General features: G+C 32.9%; 1 protein-coding gene and 1 pseudogene across 23 annotated transcripts in view; both read right to left on the bottom strand.

Moving 5' to 3' along the window:
• LCORL (ligand dependent nuclear receptor corepressor like) overlaps positions 1 to 21,256 on the bottom strand; it is a 154,363-nt gene that overhangs the window by 101,614 nt on the left and 31,493 nt on the right. For 22 of the 23 annotated variants that reach the window (XR_012022930.1, XR_012022937.1, XR_012022935.1 and 19 more), the window contains one exon: positions 9,404 to 9,469. The exons of the other annotated variant lie outside the window; for it this stretch is intronic. Coding sequence is in view for 14 of the 22 variants with exons in the window: in XM_072809437.1 (XP_072665538.1) it covers positions 9,404 to 9,469 (66 nt within the window). In the remaining 8 variants the exon portion in view is untranslated. The remainder of the gene's footprint in view (positions 1 to 9,403; positions 9,470 to 21,256) is intronic. 23 annotated transcript variants of the gene reach the window in all.
• LOC140623297 (anaphase-promoting complex subunit 13 pseudogene) lies at positions 14,612 to 15,000 on the bottom strand (annotated as a pseudogene).

The following is a 21,256-nucleotide window of genomic DNA, read 5'->3' as shown; positions in this document are numbered from 1 at the left end:
ATAAATACCAGTTAGGATCAGCCCCCAAGAAATTCTTGTATCAATCGAGATATACAAGTCAGAATAGAAGATAATGTAATCTGTTGGAGTATAAAGAGTGTAGTGATAGTTCCCTTTGGCTTTAGCAGTGGTCCAGAAATATTCCTAATATTTATCTACACTTAGAAGTGGTAGGAAATGGGAGCATGAGACCCAGTATAGGGTAATGGAAAGATAATTAGATTTTAAGTTTCCTTCTGGAATGAACTTACTTGTAACCTTGTCAAGTTATAGAGTTTTTGTTTTAATTTCCATATCTATAAAATAAAGATCCCATCACCTAACTTACTTGTGGATCAAATGAAAAAATGTGAAAATATTTTATAAACTGCAAAACACGATGCAAAGGCTAGTTACTAACAAAGCAGGATTATCAGTCATTATTTTTTTAAATCCTGCACAATCACGAACATACTTAATAAGGCTAGTTCGTAAAACAGATAATTTTAATACATCAGTTTAAGAAAATGGATCACTTTCTGCAAACAACCGGATAAATCAAAAAGTTTAAACAATCTATACAATTAAAAACCTAGAATTGTAGTTATATAGGTTTATTATTTTCTTCAACCCTTTGAAGAAAGACCTGTCACTATAACAGAGGAATACATTCATACTCTTGAATGTGGAACTGTGCCATGTCTCTCACTAGGGAGGCAGAGCTTTCTGATCAGTGGGAACCGATGTGGGAAAAGTGATAGTATATATTCCAAGCTGAGGCTTTAAAAGGTATGGCAAGTTTCCCCAGTTCTCTTGAGTTTCCACCATCCAACATGAGAAGAACTTGCCCAAACACACTCACTACTCCTTCGGATTGGGACTTGCAGTCACCAGAAGTGATCCCTGAAGGCCAGTGGTGAATCACATCATCCATAAGGATGCAACAGATTTAAGAGCTATTTGTTATGCAGTATTACTGTGTGAAAACTTGACTCATATGCTAAGCATAACAATTCTGATAGATTAAGGAAATTTTACTGTTTTTTATTATGGCTTCATGAATAAAAAATATGAAAGATATCTAGCATTAGAATTTTTTTTAAATAGCAGTATTCCTGGAGAAGAGGTATTTTTGAAAAATCACTGTAAGGTTTCATGAAGTTTTAGTGATAAATATGTTGAATTGAGGAACAACTTTGGAATAATTAAAACAATTATCAGTTATAAGATAAAATTGGGCATGGTGATCTTATCTCATTTATTTCAGTTATTTTAGAAGTTCTTCAAAGAAATGTTAATTAAAATAAATGTCTATGTAGTTAAGTAAATGGTATCAAATAATCAACAATTATATAAATGCCATTAAATTTTGCTGGGTAAAAAAAAAAACAAACTACTGTACTTACAAATATTGAATAACTACTCTTTCTACAAAAACTTTTGGTTTTGAGTCCAAATAAATGATGAGATATATTTTTTTTATTTATTGGAAAACAAAATTTGAAAAATCAACTCTAGGCCAGATTTCTCCAAATTAATCTTTTCATGTCATAAGAGTTAACAAAGATTTCTCAAACAAAATATGACAATAAATCAGATATTCCTGAAATAAGATGTCTCTCATTTTGAATACATGAAGTTGTATAAACTCAAAAGGGTGAAATTATATATCTTACAGAAATAGCCTTATTAATAAAAGGCAATGTCATAACAAAAACTAATAGTAAATGACTAACAAAAGAGCAACCTTTTCACCATGGATATATATTCACAAAGTCTGGTTCCAATCATTTTACCTTATCTACCTTAGAAAGTTAACAGACTTTGAAATTAAAGAGCCTTGGTACTGAGATAGCTTTCCAAATACTATATGTGGCCTTTGGCAAGTTACTTTCTTTGGGGTTCAATTTCCTTATCTGTTAAAATGAGGATAATGATTGCATCTTACGGCTGTAGTAAAAATTAAATAAGAACATATGCAGAACACCTAACAAGTTCAGTTGGTGTTACTTTCATTTTCTTTTAGATATTCACAAATCTTTTGAATGTTTTTATTCTCTTCAGTACCCTTTAACCGTAAGAAGTAAATTTTAAGTTTCCGAAGACAAAGCTCAATGAAAAGTAAAAAGGAGGCTATGAACTAGATTTCTCATGAAGGTCATGAAAAAGTGGTTATAACTATGTTGATCTTGAGGAAAGACAATGAACAATGTTATTAAAGAATAATTTTTCATTATGAAACTATATACTAACTATACTAAAAACTATGAAGAAGAAAATAAAAACTATCCATAATCCCAATTATTCCGAAGTAATGATTAACATATTCTATGCCTTTTTAAAAATTAGCATTATCCTAACTCTGGGAAACGAACTAGGGGTGGTGGAAGGGGAGGAGGGCGGGGGGTGGGAGTGAATGGGTGACGGGCACTGGGGGTTATTCTGTATGTTAGTAAATTGAACACCAATAAAAAATTAAAAAAAAAAATTAGCATTATCCAATTCTTTGAAAATATCAATAAAATCAACAAACCTCTACCCATACTACTCAAGTAAAAAAAAAAAAAATCATTCATTCAGAAATGAAAAATGGGCCATCATTACTGATTCTATGATTAATAAAAAGATAATAAAATTATGAATCATATTAGTTGCCCATGAATATGGTAACTTCAGATGAAATGGACAAACTCCTTGAAAGACACATCTACCAAATCTCACACAATAATAGATAATCTCAATAAGACTCTAGCTATTAAAGAAATTAAATCAATAATTAATAACCTTCCAAAACAGAATGCTCCAACTCAGATGGTTTCTCTACAATCTGTTCCAGAAAATAAACACAGATCAAGTATTTTCTGATTCTATCATTATCTACCATCATTACCCAAGTACCATAAACAGTCTGAAGAGACACCTCACCCAAGAAGATATACAGATAGCAAATAAGCTTATGATATCAGTATCATATCCCATTAGAGAATTAAGATGAGCTACCCCTCCACACCTACTAGAATGATTTAAGTCTGAAACATGGATGACATCAGATGCTGGTGTGGATGCAGAGCAAATACAATTAATCTTTCCATACTATCTAGCAACAGTGCTCCTAGGTATTTAGGCAAATGAGTTGAGAAGTTAGGTCTATACAAAACCTTGCACACAAATGCTTATAGCAGCTTTATTAATAATTACCAAAACTCGAAGCAACCAGATGTCTTTCAAGTAGGTCAATGGATAAGAAAACTATGGTACATCCACCCAAGGCAGTATTATTCAGTAATAAAAAGAAATGATCCATGATGAAAAGACATAGAGGAATCTTACATGCATATTATTCAGTGAAAAAAGTGAGTCTGAAAAAAACAAAATACAGTATGATTTCAAATATATGGCATTATGAAGAAGAAAAAAGATAGCAAAAAAGAGTAATGTTTGACATGGGTTGGAGACGAGGGAAGAACTTTAAAGGTGGAATACAGGTGATTTTTGGGGCAGTGAATTATCGTGTAGGATACTGTAACGTGGACACACGACTGTGAATTTGCCAAAATGCACTACTGTACAACACACAAAGACTTAGTTAATGTAAACTATGGGGGCTTTAATTAATAAAATATATCAATATTGGCTCAACAATTTTAACAAATGTACAACACTAATGAAAGAGAAACCTTGGGGGTGAGAGGGTCTATGGGAAATCTTTGTATTTTCTATTTTTGCTGTAAATTTAATCTGTTCTGAAAAATGCTTTTTATTTGAAAAATTAGGATATTACACACATGCTTAATTGTCACAAATATTTTCTATGCTCAAATACCTCTAAATCATTTTTAATAAATAAGCATGGTCCATCAAACCGATGTTTCAGAACTTATTTAATCACTATCCTATTATTGGATATTTAGCCTGTTTCTCTAATCTTGGTATGCTAAATAGCATGATGAATACGATCAGATAAGTTTTTGTGTGCACACTGATAAGAGCTAATATAATTTATAAAACTATAAAATAGAGCAGTATTAGATTCTCTGGTTTCAAGATAAATAATCAATTGATATTGGAAAACTCCTGACAATACTAGGCCATGAATTTCTAGAAGAGATCCTACTTATTCAGTTTTCCTTCCTCACTGCTCATTATAGTTCCTGACACAAAATAAGCATTCAAAATATTTCATCTAACAAAAGAGGCAAGAATACACAATAGGGAAAAGACAGTCTCTTCAATAAATGCTGGGAAAACTGGGCAGCTACACGTAAAGGATGAAACTGGACCACTTTCTCACATCATACAAATGAATAAACTTAAAATGGGTTATAGGCCTCAATGTAAGACCTTAAATGACAAAAATCCTAAAAGAGAATATAGGCAGCAATTTCTCTGATATTAGTGGTAGCAGTATTTTTCTAGATATGTCCCCTAGGGCAAAGGAAACAAAAGCAAAAATAAACGACTGGGACTACATCAAAATAAAAAGCTTCTGCAGAGCAAAGGAAACCTTCAACAAAGCAAAAACGCAACCTACTGAATGGGAAAAGATATTTGTAAATAATATATCTGATATGAGGTTAACAATCAAAATATATAAAGAACTTATTCAACGCAATACAAAAAAACAAAACAAAAAACCCGCGCACACACACACACAAAAACCAACTAAAAAATGAGCAGAGGACCGAAATAGATATTTTTCCAAAGAAGAAATACAGATGGCCAACAGGCACATGAAAAGATGCTCAATATCACTCATCATCAGGGAAATGCAAATGAAAACCACAATTAGATATCACTTTATATCTATCAGCATGGCTAACATCAAAAAGGCAAGTAAGTGATGGGTATTAAGGAGAGCACTTGTGATGAGCACTGGTTATTGTATGTAAGTGATAAATCACTAAATTCTATACCTGAAACTAATATTACACTCTATGTTAACTAACTAGAATCTAAATAAAAATTTGGAAAAAAAAAAAGTTGGAGAGCATGTAGAGAAAAAGAAACCCTTGTATGCTTGCTGTTAGTGGGAAGACAAATTGGTACACCAGTGTGAAAAGTAGTATGGAGGTTCCTCAAAAAATTAAAAATAGAAATATCACATGATCCAACAAATCCACTACTGGGCATTTAACCAAAGAAAACAAAAACACTAATTCAAAAAGATACATGCACCTCTATGTGTGTTGCAGCTTTATTTACAATAACCAAGATACAGGAAGTGCCTCAGTATTCATCAACAGATGAATTAAGAAGATGCAAGATGATATACACACATGCACACACAATGACATATCACAAAGCCTAAAAAAAAAAGAGAGCCTGTGACATTTGTGACAGTATAGATGGACAGTATAGTTTAATGTAGTGAAATAAGTCAGACTGAGAAAGACAAATATCAAATGATTTCATTTATGTGGAATCTAAAAAAAAAATCAAATGAGTAAACTAAAAGCTGACTTGGACCTATAAATACACAGAATAAACTGATGGTTGCCAGAGGGAAGGGGGAATGGGTGAGAGGATGGGCAAAATGGACAAAGAGAAATGGAAGATAATAGGCTTCCAGTTATGGAATGAGTAAGTCACAGGAATAAAAAAGGCACAGCACAGGGCATATAGTTAATGACATTGTAGTAGCATTGTATGGTGACAGATGACAGCTACACTTGTGGTGAGCACAGCATAATATGTACTGAAGTTGAATCACTATGCTGCACACCAGAAACCAATGGAACATTGTATGTCAACCATACTCATAAAAAATTGTTTATAATGTTTTACCTAATAAATCTTATGTAAAAAGTAGTTTTGTTGTCTCCATCCATAGTGTTTACAGTTGAAAAAAGATACTAAGTTAAAAAATATTAAATTTCAGTCAGTGGTACACTCAGGGGTCAGCAAATCTTTCTATTAACAGCCGGATAGTAGGTATTTTAGGTTTTGCTGGCCATACTATCTGCTACACCACTCAACTCTACTGCTGCAGTATGAAAGCAGCCATTGACAATGTCTCAACAAATGAGAGGGGCTGTCTTCAATAAAACCTTCTTAACTGGACAATTAAATTTGAACTTCACATAATTTTCATATGTCACAAAATATTAATCTTCTTTTCATTTTTTTCAACTATTTAAAAATGTAAAAATTATTTTTAGCTCACAGGCCATTCAGAAACAGTAAACAAGCTGGATCTGGCCCACATGCTAAAGCTTGCAGACTCTGATACAATCTTCCTTTGGATCTAACAGTTTACAGAGGCCTACTGCACTCTTTTCCAATTTTTTTTTTTTTTGTTTTTTGTTTTTTGTTTTCCAATTTTTATAAAAATCTACAGTCATGGCAAGTATCAGATGATCCTACAGGTGAAAGAAACCAGTCACAAATAAGATATGAAAAAGGACTGGCTAAAGCAGGGGAAAAAAAGAGGGAATATTTGCTTAAAAGTTCTGTAGCAGGAGGAAAAATAAATTTTGGAAAGACAGAGGAAGAGACGCAAAGAGTATGAGGAACTTTTCTGGGCATACATAAAAGTTTGAAATTTATGACATTCAAACCTTCTTTGGAGACCTCCCCCCTCCCAAAAATAATAGTTATATTTTTCCCAAAAGGAGAGAAAGTCATGAAACATATCAAAGAAGATAGAAAACTAGGGCTCTGTTTAGTTTCCAACAAAATAAAAATTAGCACCACTCAAAAGCTTCCTTCAAACTATTCAACCTGGAGGTGGTTCTGAATCAAATTCAGGAATTAAAATACCTCTCAAGACACTAATGTATATGATATAAAAGTCTTAAAAACATGCTCTGTGCCACACTTGATTTTTTAAGGTAGCAGTACGAAATTTAGAATATTAATTTCCACAAAAACAGTAATAGGTATGCAATGTAGTCTATTTAATGTATTATAAAATTAAAATACTATGCAAAATTAAGTATTATAAAATTAAAATACTATGCATTTAATTTTATAACAAAAAATAATTTAGAGTATTATACGGGGATCCTTTGCTAAGCAATATACTAGTTTCTGAGTTTTGGAAAGTCAGTTAACGAGAGTTCAGACTTCCAATGATTTATCTAAAAATATACGGTAATCTATTTGATTCTTGCATACAGTCCTGTATAGTGAGAAACACCTATACTTAGAGTCCCAAGCATCTAAACATTAAACCATTTTTAACAATGACAACAACAAAGAAAGCACACTTATTTATAAGAGGATAAGAGAGAAGCTGGAGATAATGGGTAGTTTCTACATGCCTTTTCAAGAGGTTCTACACTTTGATAGCACTGATTTAATTTTCCTTCAAAATGTAGAGCTGTCTTCTTCCTTGCATAGCTATAGATTTATTGCTATAATTAATATCCTCATACTTAAGTCTACAATTTAATTAGAAGCTTTTCTTAAATTCAAAAAAAGGAACTAAAAGGAGGAAGAATTTACCTAAGAAATCTGGAGAAACAATTTACCTGAGAAACCTGGAGAAAGAATATTCGGGGTGAAAAAAGGGAACAGATATGTGTCTATATGCAAGTTTCAAAGCTTATTAGCTAATTTTGTTAGCTCTCTCCACCAAAAAAAAAAAAAAAGCACTTTTTCAAAAGGACATAAAGTACAAGACCTATCTGAACTTAAATAAATGGAATGACATATATGGCAATGGGTTGTTAAATTAGGTAAATTAATTATAAATAGATCTACAATGAAATACTGTGCAGCCATTAAGAAAGATGATCTAGACTTTATAAACCCAAATGATATACCAGTGAACAAGGCAAAGAAATTGTACATAGTGTGCATATACTATATACTACTATAATAAAAGAATACACACAAACATATACCTTACATCATAGAAAATTGTTTGAAAATTATTTATGGATCGTGTGAATAGGGATAATTTTTTCTTTCTGGTTTATCTCTATTTTTGAATTTCCTAAAATAAACATGTACAACTTGTATACTAAAGAAATGCTAGTCTAAAAACAAAATACAAAGCATTTATTTCCTTTGAACATTCTGCTGTTTGTATAATAAACAATTTTTGAAGGAACATAGGTATATACATATATATGCAACTATATAAATAAACAAAAGTGAGGGAACAGGCTGAGTCACAAGCTATAATTTGGGTTGTCAGAAGGCAAATATAATGCTGACTTCTGACATGAATGAGGGCAGCAGGTTAAGCAAGGGAAGTCTGAAGAAATGTCAGGCTTAGATTAAATTCTTGTTTTTTAAAAATATTTTTCCTCTGTTCATTTTTAAGCTCAGAAAAATAGGTGGAACTACAATTGATCAGTATTGCTAAAAATGTATCAGGTAAAAATACTTAATTCAGTGCTGAATTATGATAAGATGAGAAATGAATAAAGTTAAGAGAAATAAAAAAATGATCTTAGCTATACGAATGATAAAACCCTAGAACAAGCACATTTTGGAGTCTCCATTCTTAAAGTCATGTTCTACATGGATATCAATTCATCTCAGTGAAGAGAGGTGGTTGGGACAAATGATCTTGCATAGATACTTTCAGATCTGATTCATAACTCAATTATCCTGCTCAATATTAATAAAGAATGGCCAGAAAACTTTTGTCTACTCCACCATCACTCCCTTAACTCCCATCATCTTTCCCTCAACTCAAAGATGTATTTATGCAGAAGAATAAGGACCTTTAGAGACCTGGGGTCTTGGTAGAATGGAAGGTACACAGTCGAATAGAAGGTACTAGAGTTAGGACATAAAACTGACCAGATACAAGATTCAGAAATAATTCAATCAAAATCAAAGTAAAAATTTATACTACCATTACTTACTCTGTAAATAAACTGGAGTATAAAATTTTAGATGTCTACAAAAACGTTCTCCTACTATTGTATATTTCCAAGCAAGCAATAAAACAACTAAACTATGATATCATAGAAATTATATGACAAATCAAAATCTTCCACTAGGATTTATGCTATAGCATTTGAAAGAAGTGGCTAATAAGTAACAAATAGTATTATATATAAATATAAGACTCTGAGCACACATGGTAGGATTTCTCAGAGTGACAATCTGAGGTTTCCAGGCTGCCTGTCTCATGAACAACAGGAAATATTTACTTAATTGAACCCTTTTAAAACTTCTTTAAGAATAAATGAGGGTACGTTATAACAAAAATTAAATTTCACCATTAAGTCAAAAAGAAGTTTCACATTCCTTTTTGATCAATGTATTAAGTATTTTAAAAGGTTACGATAACATTATGTAATAACAAAAACAATATTTGGATCACTTTATTTAGTTAAAAAGTTACTAATTAAACAAGACCACAAATTCATGTTTAATATAAAGTTAGCACAGAACCACCACCTTTCATTTATTAAATGGGATGGGAAGTCAGAATTTTAAAATACAATTTAAAAAGCATTACCTTCAAATAAACTGAGGTCTCTTCGTAGCCGTGGTCCATAAAGCCCTTCTAAAATACTCTCAAAACCTGTGTTGTAAAAGAGAGAAAAGTATATAACCTACTGGAAAAGTTTAATTTTATAATAATCAAATTAAAACCATATATCCAAATGAATTAGAGAATTATAAATTTAACTATGAGGGGTCATTTTTCTTTTAGGTCATTTAAGCTGAACTAGGCAATACACAAAACAGTAAACAATCACACAATGACTATCAGAAATAATGTGATTGTGAAGAATTTAAAATATTCAAACATAAATATTCACTACTAAACAAGTAAATAGCTTTGTTATTTAGAATATTCCGAGGTTGAAATGTTATAGACTGATTTTTTGGGTAATAACTTTGTAGAGGAGAAGAATGAAAAAAGACACGTATTACATTCCAGTTTACATTTGTAACAAAAAACGTTAAAAGAAAGTAGCATCTTTAACTCTAATTATAAGAATGAGTAAATGAATATCAATGGGGAGAAAATCTTGCTGTGACCAGTATGACGTACAAATTTAAACCTACGTACTTATAAAAATTAAAACACAATTTGTTCATGGCTATGGACTACTTTGTGTTAAGGAAAAAAATACTGAAAATCTTGTCAAGTTAACAAGAATCATGAATTTGCAAAAGTGTTCTACCTTCTGGATATACAGATTTGAATATTTTACTGTCTTCTTTTTGAAGCCTGTATCTTACTCAGTTTTAAGCAGCTTACAGATAAAGTGAAAGGCATTCCAAGAAAAATGACCAGGATGGCAAAATAACTAGGAAACCAAAAAGAGGAACTAATTTAAGAATGCTTAAATGAGGGAAGAAAAAAAAGGTAGCACAACAGGTATGAAAAATTAAAGGTAAAGTAGTTTGTTTTTTAGTGGTGTTCCTAAATTGTAAAACAGTAGAAATACTTCTATAGAAATGTTTAATAAATCATAAAATGCTTTAAAAAAACATTTTAACATCTTTGAAATCAAGATGCATATTAAAATCAATGGTGGGGATCCCTGGGTGGCTCAGCGGTTTATCACCACCTTCGGCCCAGGGTGTGACCCCGGGGTCCCGGGATCGAGTCCCGCATCGGGCTCCCTGCATGGAGCCTGCTTCTCCCTCTGCCTGGGTCTCTGCCCCTCTCTCTTTGTGTCTCTCAGGAATAAATAAATAAAATCTTAAAAAATATGTATATAAAATAAAAAAAATAAAATCAATGGTGTGTTATAGCCGAAGAGTGGCAATATTTTTTCAGTTAGCAGAACATGAAATGATGCAACTTAAAATTAATGATGTCTTAGCTTTGGCAAAATAAGGTACTTACTATCATGGTACTTGGTAAATATGTATTTAATAAAAATCTTTGTGAAGTGAATCAGTACTAGTTCCTAGAGTGGAAATTTCAGGCAGAAAAGTGAATGAACCATCATCAGAGAGAGCTTTCAAGAACGCTATATTTTTTTACATAAGACTCATATTAGGTAAAGACAGACTGAAAGAGTCCCAAATCTCTATTACTAAGATATTCTATTTATCAATGTGCTCCAAAAATACTGTAAAAACTATTTTAAGATGTTATTCTGTTTTAGATTGGACAAAACATAAAGCCCCTCCCTATATAAGCCTACTGAATTTAAATGCTGCACATTTCCTAGATTTAAGTGTGAAAAGAGGCAGCAAACAAGGACTTACATGTTTGTTCTATTGGGCTTCTCAGCTCCTCCCTAGATATGATCAAGGTCTTAACATATATCCTGCTAAGATTTATTCATAGTATATAGTATTGGTGCTACTGTAAATGGTATCTTTAATTGTTTCTTGTAGGTTAACAGAAACATAACTAATTTGTATATTGACTCTGTATCTAGCAACATTGCTAAATTCTCTAATAATTTATCTTGATATTCTTTACATACACAAATATATCATCTATAGATATGGTGGTTCTGTTTTTCCCTTTCCAATCCTTACTGCTTTCTTTCTTTTTTTTCTGTTCTTGCCTTACTGCCTTGGCTAGGATCTCCATATTATGCTGAAAATTAGTGAGGACAGCAGATATCCTTGACTTTGTGAAAATAAAAGGAAATCTCTTTTTTGGAGTCGGGAGGCCGGCAGGGGGAGCTCTCACATCCTACCAAGAGTCGTCAGTTGTAGACCCAAAGGAAGACAGGGACCTTGCATGAGGATACTACCTGACTATCCCAGGAGGAGGAAAAAAGGCTTTCCTCCTAAGGGGCAGCAGTTCAGCCAATGAGAGGCTGTCACTCTGCCAATGAAAGACCACTATACTTTGAACTTCTAGTTTGTTCCAATGGACTTTTTTTTTCCATTTGTTTTTATTGAAGTTCGATTTGCCAACATATAGCATAACCAATGGACTTTTTGTTTACAAGAGCCCACCCAACTTCCCTCCTTTTATAAAGAAACTTGCTTAGGGGACTTGCCTATGGTTTTCCATAGCCTGCTTGTCCAGGATGGCAGTTTTCTACTACTCCTGAATAAATCTATCTTTTGCTGGTAAAATAACTGGCAGTTTTATTTTTAAGCTTTAACTATATATGCCCAAACTAAATGGGAAGGCATTCAAAATTTCATCATTAAATACAATGTTTGCTATATTCTTTTTAAAATAAACAGCACTTGGGTCGTCTGGATGGCTCAGTTGGTTAAGCTAGACTCTTGATTTCAGTTCAGGCAATAATCTCATCATGGTCATGGGATCCAGCCCCATGTTGGGCTCCATGATCAGTGGTGAGTCAGCTGGAGATTCTCTCTCTCTGCCCCTCCCCTACTTGCACATGCACACAAGTATATATGCATGCTCTCAAATAAATGAATAAGTCTTAAAAAATATAAACACCACTTATCACCTTACGGAAGTTCCTTCAACATCTAGCTTGCAAAAGATTTTTTATTACTATCAACAAATGATGAATTTTATCAAATTTATTTTGCATCTATTCCAATAATTGCATCATTTTTTCCTTTATCTAATTAATATATGTTAAACCAAACTTTTCCCGTCTTTAGGAAAAGCCAACATTATCATGAGGTATTTTTGAGGTATCTTGTCCTGACAGTTTCTTTAAAATTACTGCATCTATGTAGTCACCAATGAAACTGGTCTATAAATTTCTTTTGTACTTATCAGGTTCTTATATTAATGTTGTGCTACCCTCATAAAATGAATGATAATGTTCTTTCTCTTTAACACCTGGGAAAAATGAAAAATATAGGATGTCTTGCTTGAATATTTGGTAGAAAATGCCAGGGATGCCACCTGGAAATAAAGTCTTTCTAAACAGGCTTACTGCCAATCAAATTTATTTAGCTGTCAAAGGATTTGTCTTTTCTAGAGCTGTGTCTAAATGGAATCACAAAACATATACTCTTTTGTATCTCGCTTCTTTTACCAGCAAACAGTCTGAGATTCATTCATGTTGTTACACGTATCGGTTAGTATTTTCATTTTAATTGTGGAGATGTATTCCCTTATATGGATACATGACAAACTGTTTATCAATTCTCATGTTGATGGACATGTGGGTTGTTTAGGATGTGTGGCTATTATAAGTAAAGCTGATATATACATGCATGTATAAGTTTTATTTTATAAATACGCTATCACTTCTCCTTAATAAGTATGTAAGAGTGTAATCGCTGGGTTTAGTGGTAGAGTTGTTTTGGCTTGTCGTTAAAATTTTAAGAAATGAAAGAGTTGTTTTGCAAAATGGCTGTAGTCTTTTACATTTTTTTTTTTAGATTTTTACATTTCCACTCGTAATATACAAGAAGTCCAGTTGCACCAGAGCCTTATCAACGCATGACGCTGTCAATCTTTTTTTTATTTTAGCTTTAGCACTCTAATATATGGGTATCTCATAGTTGTTGTAATTTTCAATTCTTTGATGATTAATGACTGTTAGCATCCTTTCTATTGAAATGTCTCTATTTTGTTTTTTTATGGTAACAGTAATGGTGGCCTCAAAAAGCAAAGTGAGAAGTGAGCTATTCTCTATTTTCTGAGTTTGCATATTTTACTATTTATTTATTAACTATAAACCAGGCCTGGAGTCTTCTTGATGGCAAGGTTTTAAATTATGAATTGGGTTTTTAAATCAATATAAAACATTCAGGTTATCTAATTCTTAACTAAGTCACTTTTGGCCATTCATATCTTTTAAATTATACTATTTGCATAAAGCTGTTCAAAAAATTTTCATATTTGCCTTTAATGTCTGTAGAATCTGTAGTGATATCCCCCTTTCATTCCCAATACTGGTTTAAGTATCTCCTCTCCTTTTTCATCAATCAGTCCAGCTAAAATGTTAGCAATTAGCAATTTTATTGATCTAATCAAGATACCACTTATGGTTTCAATGATTTTCTTAATTGTCCATCCATTTCTGTGATTTTGATTTCTGTCCTACCTTTATTATATTCCTCCTTCTAATTACTTTTTTTTTCATTTGCACTTATTTTTCTCTAAGCTTTCCAGATGGAAGCTTATAGCATTGATTTTGCTCATTGCCTCTTTCTAATAAAAACATTAAACTGTAAGTTTCTCTATATTCACTACATTAGCTCCATCTCATAAATTGTGCTGTCTTTCCATTTTCATTCAGTTCAAAATGTTTGCAATTTCCCTTATGATGTCTTCACTTACACATAGGCCATAAATACACTGTTAAATTTCCAAATGGTCACTTTCCAGAAATCTGTTACTAAATCTGACTGAATCCCTGTGATCATAAAACATATTCTGTAAGATTATAATCATTTTAAATTTACTGGGATTTTATTTACAAGTAACATATGATGTATGCTGGTGAACATTCCATGTACACTTGAAAATAATGTATCTGCATTTATTGAGTAGATTGTACCATAAATGTCAGTTAGGCCTAGTTAATTGATAGTGTTAAGTCTTCTATAATTTTTTTTATGTGTTCTACATTTCTATAGATCCTTCTTTTTTTAAGTTCAGTCAGTTTTTTCTTCATGTATTTTGAAGCTATGTTATTAGATGCATATATTTTTTATTAGGTCTCCTTTGTGAATTGATCTCATCATTAAAAAATGTTCCCCTTTGCCGTGTACTAAAGCCCTATTCCTTGAATAGGAATCTCATGTTGTATCAGCCACACCAACATTCTTATGATTAGCATTTTTTGTCCTATATCTCTTTTTCTTTTTTTTTTTTTTTTACATTTTGTATCTGTATATTTTTCAAAAATATGTACAGGAAAAAGGAGCCAGGTGTTACTTTCCTATAGGGGGAATATTCTCATGGAGATACTGTAAGGCCAAGTCAGTCCACTTCATTTCTTGTTCTTTAACAGATTCTGTGGTGCCACCGTTGTCCTGTTCAGGTTCAGGAAGCTCATTCAGTGGTATTGCAACATCCTCATATGGCAGCTTGTCTTCTCGCCAAGCATCGTCAATCAAATCCAAGATCCTTCCATCTCTCTGTACCTCACTGTCCATTCTCCTGCAGCTTTGATCTTGTCAGATCCGCACCGGACTCAGCGCCGCACCCGCTTCCACTGGAACTTCCCCTATATCTCTTTCTAACCTCTTTTAATCTATGTCTTTATGCTTACATTGAGTTTCTTCTGGACAACACACAGTTAAATCTTCCATTTTTATCCAGACTCTAAGTCTCTACTTTTTAATTAAAGTGTTAGGACCATTAACATTTAATGTAATTATTGGGATAGCTGGATTTATATCTACCATCTTGTTACCTGTTTTCTGTCGTATCTATTATATGTTCCTTCTTCCCATTCTCATCTCCCATAATATTCTTATGGGAGATAAACTTAAACAAGAATTTTTAGTATTCTATTTTATTGCCACCATTATTAGTTTATCAGCTATCTCCCTTTAGATTTTTAGTGCTGCTATAGGGCTGCAAACGTTTTTCTCTTAAAAGTTTTAGAGATTGAGTTTTACATTTAAGCCTACAGTCCATTTTGATTTGTGAATGAGGTGATAGGGTTAATGTTCTTTTGTTCTATATTGACATCTATTTGATCCAGCACCATTTGTTGAATGATTTGTTTCCTTTTAACATTCTCCATTTATCTCTTCATTATGTTTATGTTATCCCTTGGTCCTTGACTACACTGAGCAAATTTTAATGGCATTTTTAACATCCTTATCTGCTAATTTCATTATGTATTATTTCTAATCCACTAACTGATATTTCTCTTGATAATGAAATACATTTTCCTGCTTTTTTTGCACATTTAGTAATTTTTATGTGGATGTCAGACACTATGAGTGCTGGATTTGTTTTAAGAGTATCATACTTTATTCAAAAAGTTAAAAACACTTGAAGATCATTTTGAGGCTTTTTAAAAAAGGTTTTTAGAACAAAAGCACTAAAGTCTTCCCACCACTATGTTTAGGTTTCATGGATCTCCAATGAATAACTCTTGTATTCCATGACTGCTCTTACTCTGGCTGGTGGGAACCTGAATGACTCTCAGACCTGTGGGAGTTCTAGCCATTGTTCAGATTACAGCTCACTGGTATTCTTTCCTAAAAGTGTTATTTATCAGCCCTTATGGGATGTTCATCCTACATATGCATTAACTTTTTTTCAAAGATTCAAGGGTAACATGTGCTGGTTTCTTGAGCTCTTTTTCTGTGTAGCTACCTCTTTTCTGCCTCCACAAATTTTAGCCACTTAAAATACTCTGAATGCTGATTTCTGTCTTCTCAAGTCAGTGAGACCCCTGGGCTCTTTTTGGCTCATCCTGCCTGTGCTATAGTCTGGAAGTGACCTCCAAGCAAAATGGTGGAGTGATCGTAAGGCCTATATCATTAATTTCATTTTTCTCAGGGACTACAGTCCTATTTTCCAATGCTGAAACAAATTTCTTTTAAATATAGACTCCAGTTTCCTAGCTGTCTACACTTGAAGATAAATCCAAACCTTCTTACTTCTTCATGGTTAGAGATGGAAGTTTATCTGCTGGCTTGTTAGTTTAATAATTTTATTTGTACATGTTTTACTATGTTATTTTTCAAATATTTAACATCATTTTTTCCCTCCTCATTCCTTGTAGATATTGAAGTCTGTCCTTTTTAAAAATATGGTAAGCACAACCATTTATTTTTTTAAAGATTTTATTTGAGAGAGACAGAAAGCATGAGCAGTGGGAGATGCAGTGGGAGAAGCAGGCTCCTCCTCACTGAGCAGGGAGTTCAATGTGGAGCTGGATCCCAGCACCCTGGGATCATGACCTGATCAGAAGGCAGACACTTAATGATGAGCCACCCAGGCGCCCTCAGCACAACCATTTTAAAAATCAGTATCTGATCATTCCAATATCTTCTAGTGTACGAGTAGTTTCTGCTGTCTCATGGTTCTTGCTCAGCTTGCCTATTTCTTTGTGCACTTAATTCAGTACTTACTGGCTTCTGCCCTCAAAAGATTAAAAATTCCAAGGCCTAGGATGGATGTAGCCTCCTCCGGAGATGCTTCCTGTCTGCTTCCAGAAGGCACCTAAAGGCACTATCAGTTGGAAACCATCTTGTGGTGGGTAGAATGAATGGCCTCACAGAAATGCTCATGTTCCAATACCCGCTAACCACAAATACATTATGTTACATGGTAAGAAGGCATTAAGGTTACAAATGGAATTAAGGTTGCTAATCAGTTGACCTTAAAGTAAGATCATACTGGTTGGCCCATTATAATCACAAAAATGTTTAAAATGGGAAAAGGGGCAGAAGAGTCAGAATGAGATGGTGTCATTAGAAAGACTCAACTGGTCATTGCTGGCTTTGAAGACAGAAAGGAGCCACATGCCATAGAATGCTGGCAACCTCTAAAAGTTGGAAAATGCAAAAAATGTACCCTGTCATGAAGCTTTCATAAAGGAATACAGTACTGCCAACAACTTGATTTTAGCCCACTGAGGCTCACTTCAGACTTCTGACCCTCAGAACTATAAGATAATAAATTGGTGTTATCTTAAGCCACTAAATCTGGGTTAATTTGTTACAGCAACAGTAGGAAACTAATATACATTTCTTAATCCATGCAGGTGGTTAAAACAAAAAAACAGAAACTCAAGTAGCTTATAAACAACAAACATTTATTTCTCACAGTTCTGGAGAACACATATTCAAGATCAGAGTGCCAGCATGGTCTGACTCTGGTGAAGGCTCTCATCTGGGTTACAGAATGCCATCTTCACTATGTGTCCTTTACACAGTGGACGGAGTGAGTTAGCTCTTTTGGGTCACATTTAAAAGGGTACTAATCCCACTAATCCTAATCCCATGAGAGCTCCACCCTCATGACCTAATCACCCCCTGAAGGCCCCAACTCCTAATACCATTACTTTGGGCATTAAGTTTTCACCATACGAATTTTGGGGGAACACAAAAACTCAGACCATAGCAACACTTCAAATCAATATTACAGTCTGAGGTTCCTTGATTGTCAAGATACAGATCTGCTATAAGGCCAATCTGTGACAAATTCAATCTCAGATATTTTTCTCCTTTTACATTCCTTTTCCTGCTCTGCTTATCAGGCAATATTTTGGAACTACAGAGAGGAAGGATGATTTTAGATCTGGTTGCTTTTACCCTGAAGGCATGGCCTTTTGAGGTCTAGCTTAATTTGCAGAAGATCTCCTATAAGAATGTGTATCTTGAACAAACCCTGAGGCCATAATTTTGATCCTTTTGCCTAGTTAGTCAGGAAAATAAAATAAACAATATTAACAAAGGACTTTAAGCTAAAGCAGCTTTTGCCTCAAATCTTCTACTTACCTCTAACATTAGCCTGGGTATTCCCAACTGTCTTTCCAGCTCTCTTTAATCTTTTTTAAAAAATCTCACATTTTTTTTCATTGCTTTCAGCATAAAGATTTATCTACATAACTGAGATCAACCTTACCAAAAGACCAAAATTCCTTGTGCATTCAGTTTGACTATAATATAGAGTTAATTTATATAAATACATGCAGTTTATCCATTTCTCTACTGAGAGCTATGTGACTTTTCACTTTTTGTTATTATGTACAATGCTGCATTAAAAATCTTGATAAACGTGTCATCCTGTCCAAGTGCTATTTAGTTTCTTCTCGATAGAAATCTGTAAGTGGAATTATGTGGCCTTACCGTATGCACATTTTCAACTTTGCCAGATATTTATTGTATTATACAGTTACATTATTTTATAAAGTCTATCAGCAATGTTTAAGAGTTCCTGTTTTCCCCCAAATAACCAAAACGTGGTATTATCAGGCTTTATATTTGTCAAATACATTAAAATAAAATCATTTATCATTTTAATTTGCAGTTATTTAGTTATTACTGAGATTTGACATATTTTGAAATATCCTATGTTCCAATTGCCCTTTTGCCACTTTTCAATTGATTGTTGGCCTTTTAAAATTCAGTCATAGTTTTATGCATCCTGGATGCTAATTGTTAATTTCATGAACTGCATTCATCCCCTAACAATGGCTTTTCATTTTGTTCTTTCACACAGAAGTTTGTTTTGTTTTAATACAACACAGACATTTTTTTGTTGTATTTTGTTTACAGCTTGTACATTTTCTCTTGGGTAAAAAAAATTTTTGACAAAGACAACTATCTTACATGCATATGTGTATGTATAAAATTCTTAAGCTTTGCTTTATATATGTAGTTCTTAAATCCACCAGAATTCATTTTTTAGCAACATCTAATATAGAACCCCAACTGTATCCCAACTATTAAACTATCTCAAAATGAGGGTACCGGAGTGGCTCAATTGGTTGTCAGACTCAGGTCATGACCTAAGGGGTCCTGGGATCAGACCCCACCATCAAGCTCCACGCTCAGCCTAGAATCTGCTTAAGATTCTCTCTCTCTCTCTCTCTCTTCACTCAGGCTCTCTAAAGAAAATTTTTAAATTAAATTTAAAAACAAATAAAAATTTAAAAATACCATCTCTAATGATTAGTAAGGCTACCCTTATGCTCCTGAAGTTCCAAAACATGTCTATATTTTTTTAATTAATAGCTATATTGAAATATAATTTACCACCATAAAATTTATTCATTGTAAATACACAATCTGGTGATTTTCATATAGAGTTATATAATCATCACAGCAATCTAATTTTAGCACATTCTATCACTTCCAAAAGAAATATTGTGCCCGTTTAAGAGTCTCCTTTTGTGTCTATAGATTTGCCTTTTCTGGATATTTCACATAAATAAAGTCATATGATGATGTGCTTTTTTTGTGTCTGCCTTCTTTTACTGAGCATAATGTCTTTCAGACCCATCCATATTGTAGCATATATTACTACTTCAATACAATTGTATAACCATTTATCAGTTGATAGAACTTTGGGTTGTTTCCACTTTTAGGCCACTGTCAGTAATGCTGCTATGAACATTTGTATCCAAAGTGTAGACATATATTTTCATTCCTATTGGGTTGGTACAGAGAAATAGAATTGGAATTGCTAGGTCAAATGATAATGTTGTTTTAACATTTTAAGAAATTACCAAAATGAAAAAAAAAAAAAAAAAGAAAGAAATTACCAAACTCTTCCAAAGTAGCTGGGCCATTTTATATTCCTACCGTGATTTCTCTACATTCTTAACAACACTTGTCTTTTTGATTACAGCCACGCTGCTAAGTATGAACTGGTATCTCATTTACCTAGTAACTAATAATGTTGGACATCTTTTTATGTGCTTACTAATAATCTGTAGTGCTTCAGTAAAAAATATCTAGTCAAATCCTTTGCTTAAACTGCAACTGGGTTATTTGTCTTTTCATTATTGAGTTGTAAAAGTTCTTATGGATATAGGTCACTTATCAGGTACATTATCTGCAAATATTTTCTCCCCTCTATGGGCTCTTTTCACTTTCTTAATGATGTCTTTTGAAGCACAAAAATTGGTAACTTTGATTAAGTTCAGTTTATCAACTTTTCTTCGTGGATCTGTTTTTAGGCTCTCCATTAATCTGTTTGTCTACTAATAAGCAAATACCACAATGTGTTAGGCATTACCAGAGTTTTAAAAAAATATTCCTGATAACATTTAATTATTTTCTTAAAAAAGTGTAACATACAATTTGTTGAGGTTATGCTTGCTTACCTTTATGGACACCAAAAATTTTAACTTGAAATATTCTTTTGGTGTACCCAATGGATATGGCCAACTTATATCCAGTAAACTTGCTAAACTTTTACTACCCATTTTAATAATCTATTAACTCTCTTACAGTTTTCTATATAAATACCTGTAGAAAGCCACAAATGTATTTCCTCTTTCAAATCATTGTGCTTTTCTTCACCCCTAATTCTATTGCTTTGGCTAAGGCTCCAGTTAATGTTCAACAAGACTGGTAATACCTTAATTACATACACAAGAACAAAGGTAAGAATTAAAAGCACATTTCCCATCTAAAATTGTGCAAGCCAGAAGACAATGGAGTGACCTTTTTAAGTACTAAAACAAACTATCAACCCAGAATTCTATACTCAGTAAAAATATCTTTCAAAAATAAAGGTGAAATAAAGACATTTCAGACTCCCCCCACCAAAAAACAACTCTGAGAAAATTATCAGGAGACCCACAATACAAGAAATATTAAAGGAAATTATTCAGCCAGAAGAATTATTTCTGGCAGAAGAAATATAAACCCTTGGATCTATACAAAAAAAGGAAGAAGATTCCTCAAAAATTGTTAAGATAAAGGTAAATATAAAAGACAATTGCCCATTTTCAGTAACTCTAAAAGATAATTAACTAAAGTAAAAATAGTAGTGATGCTGGTTAATAGCATATATAAAATT

The sequence above is a fragment of the Canis lupus genome, chromosome 2 (genome assembly GCF_048164855.1).
Source record: "Canis lupus baileyi chromosome 2, mCanLup2.hap1, whole genome shotgun sequence".
NCBI lineage: Eukaryota > Metazoa > Chordata > Mammalia > Carnivora > Canidae > Canis > Canis lupus.
Note: the sequence above shows the minus strand (reverse complement) of the source record. Positions and strands in the feature narration are given on the sequence as shown.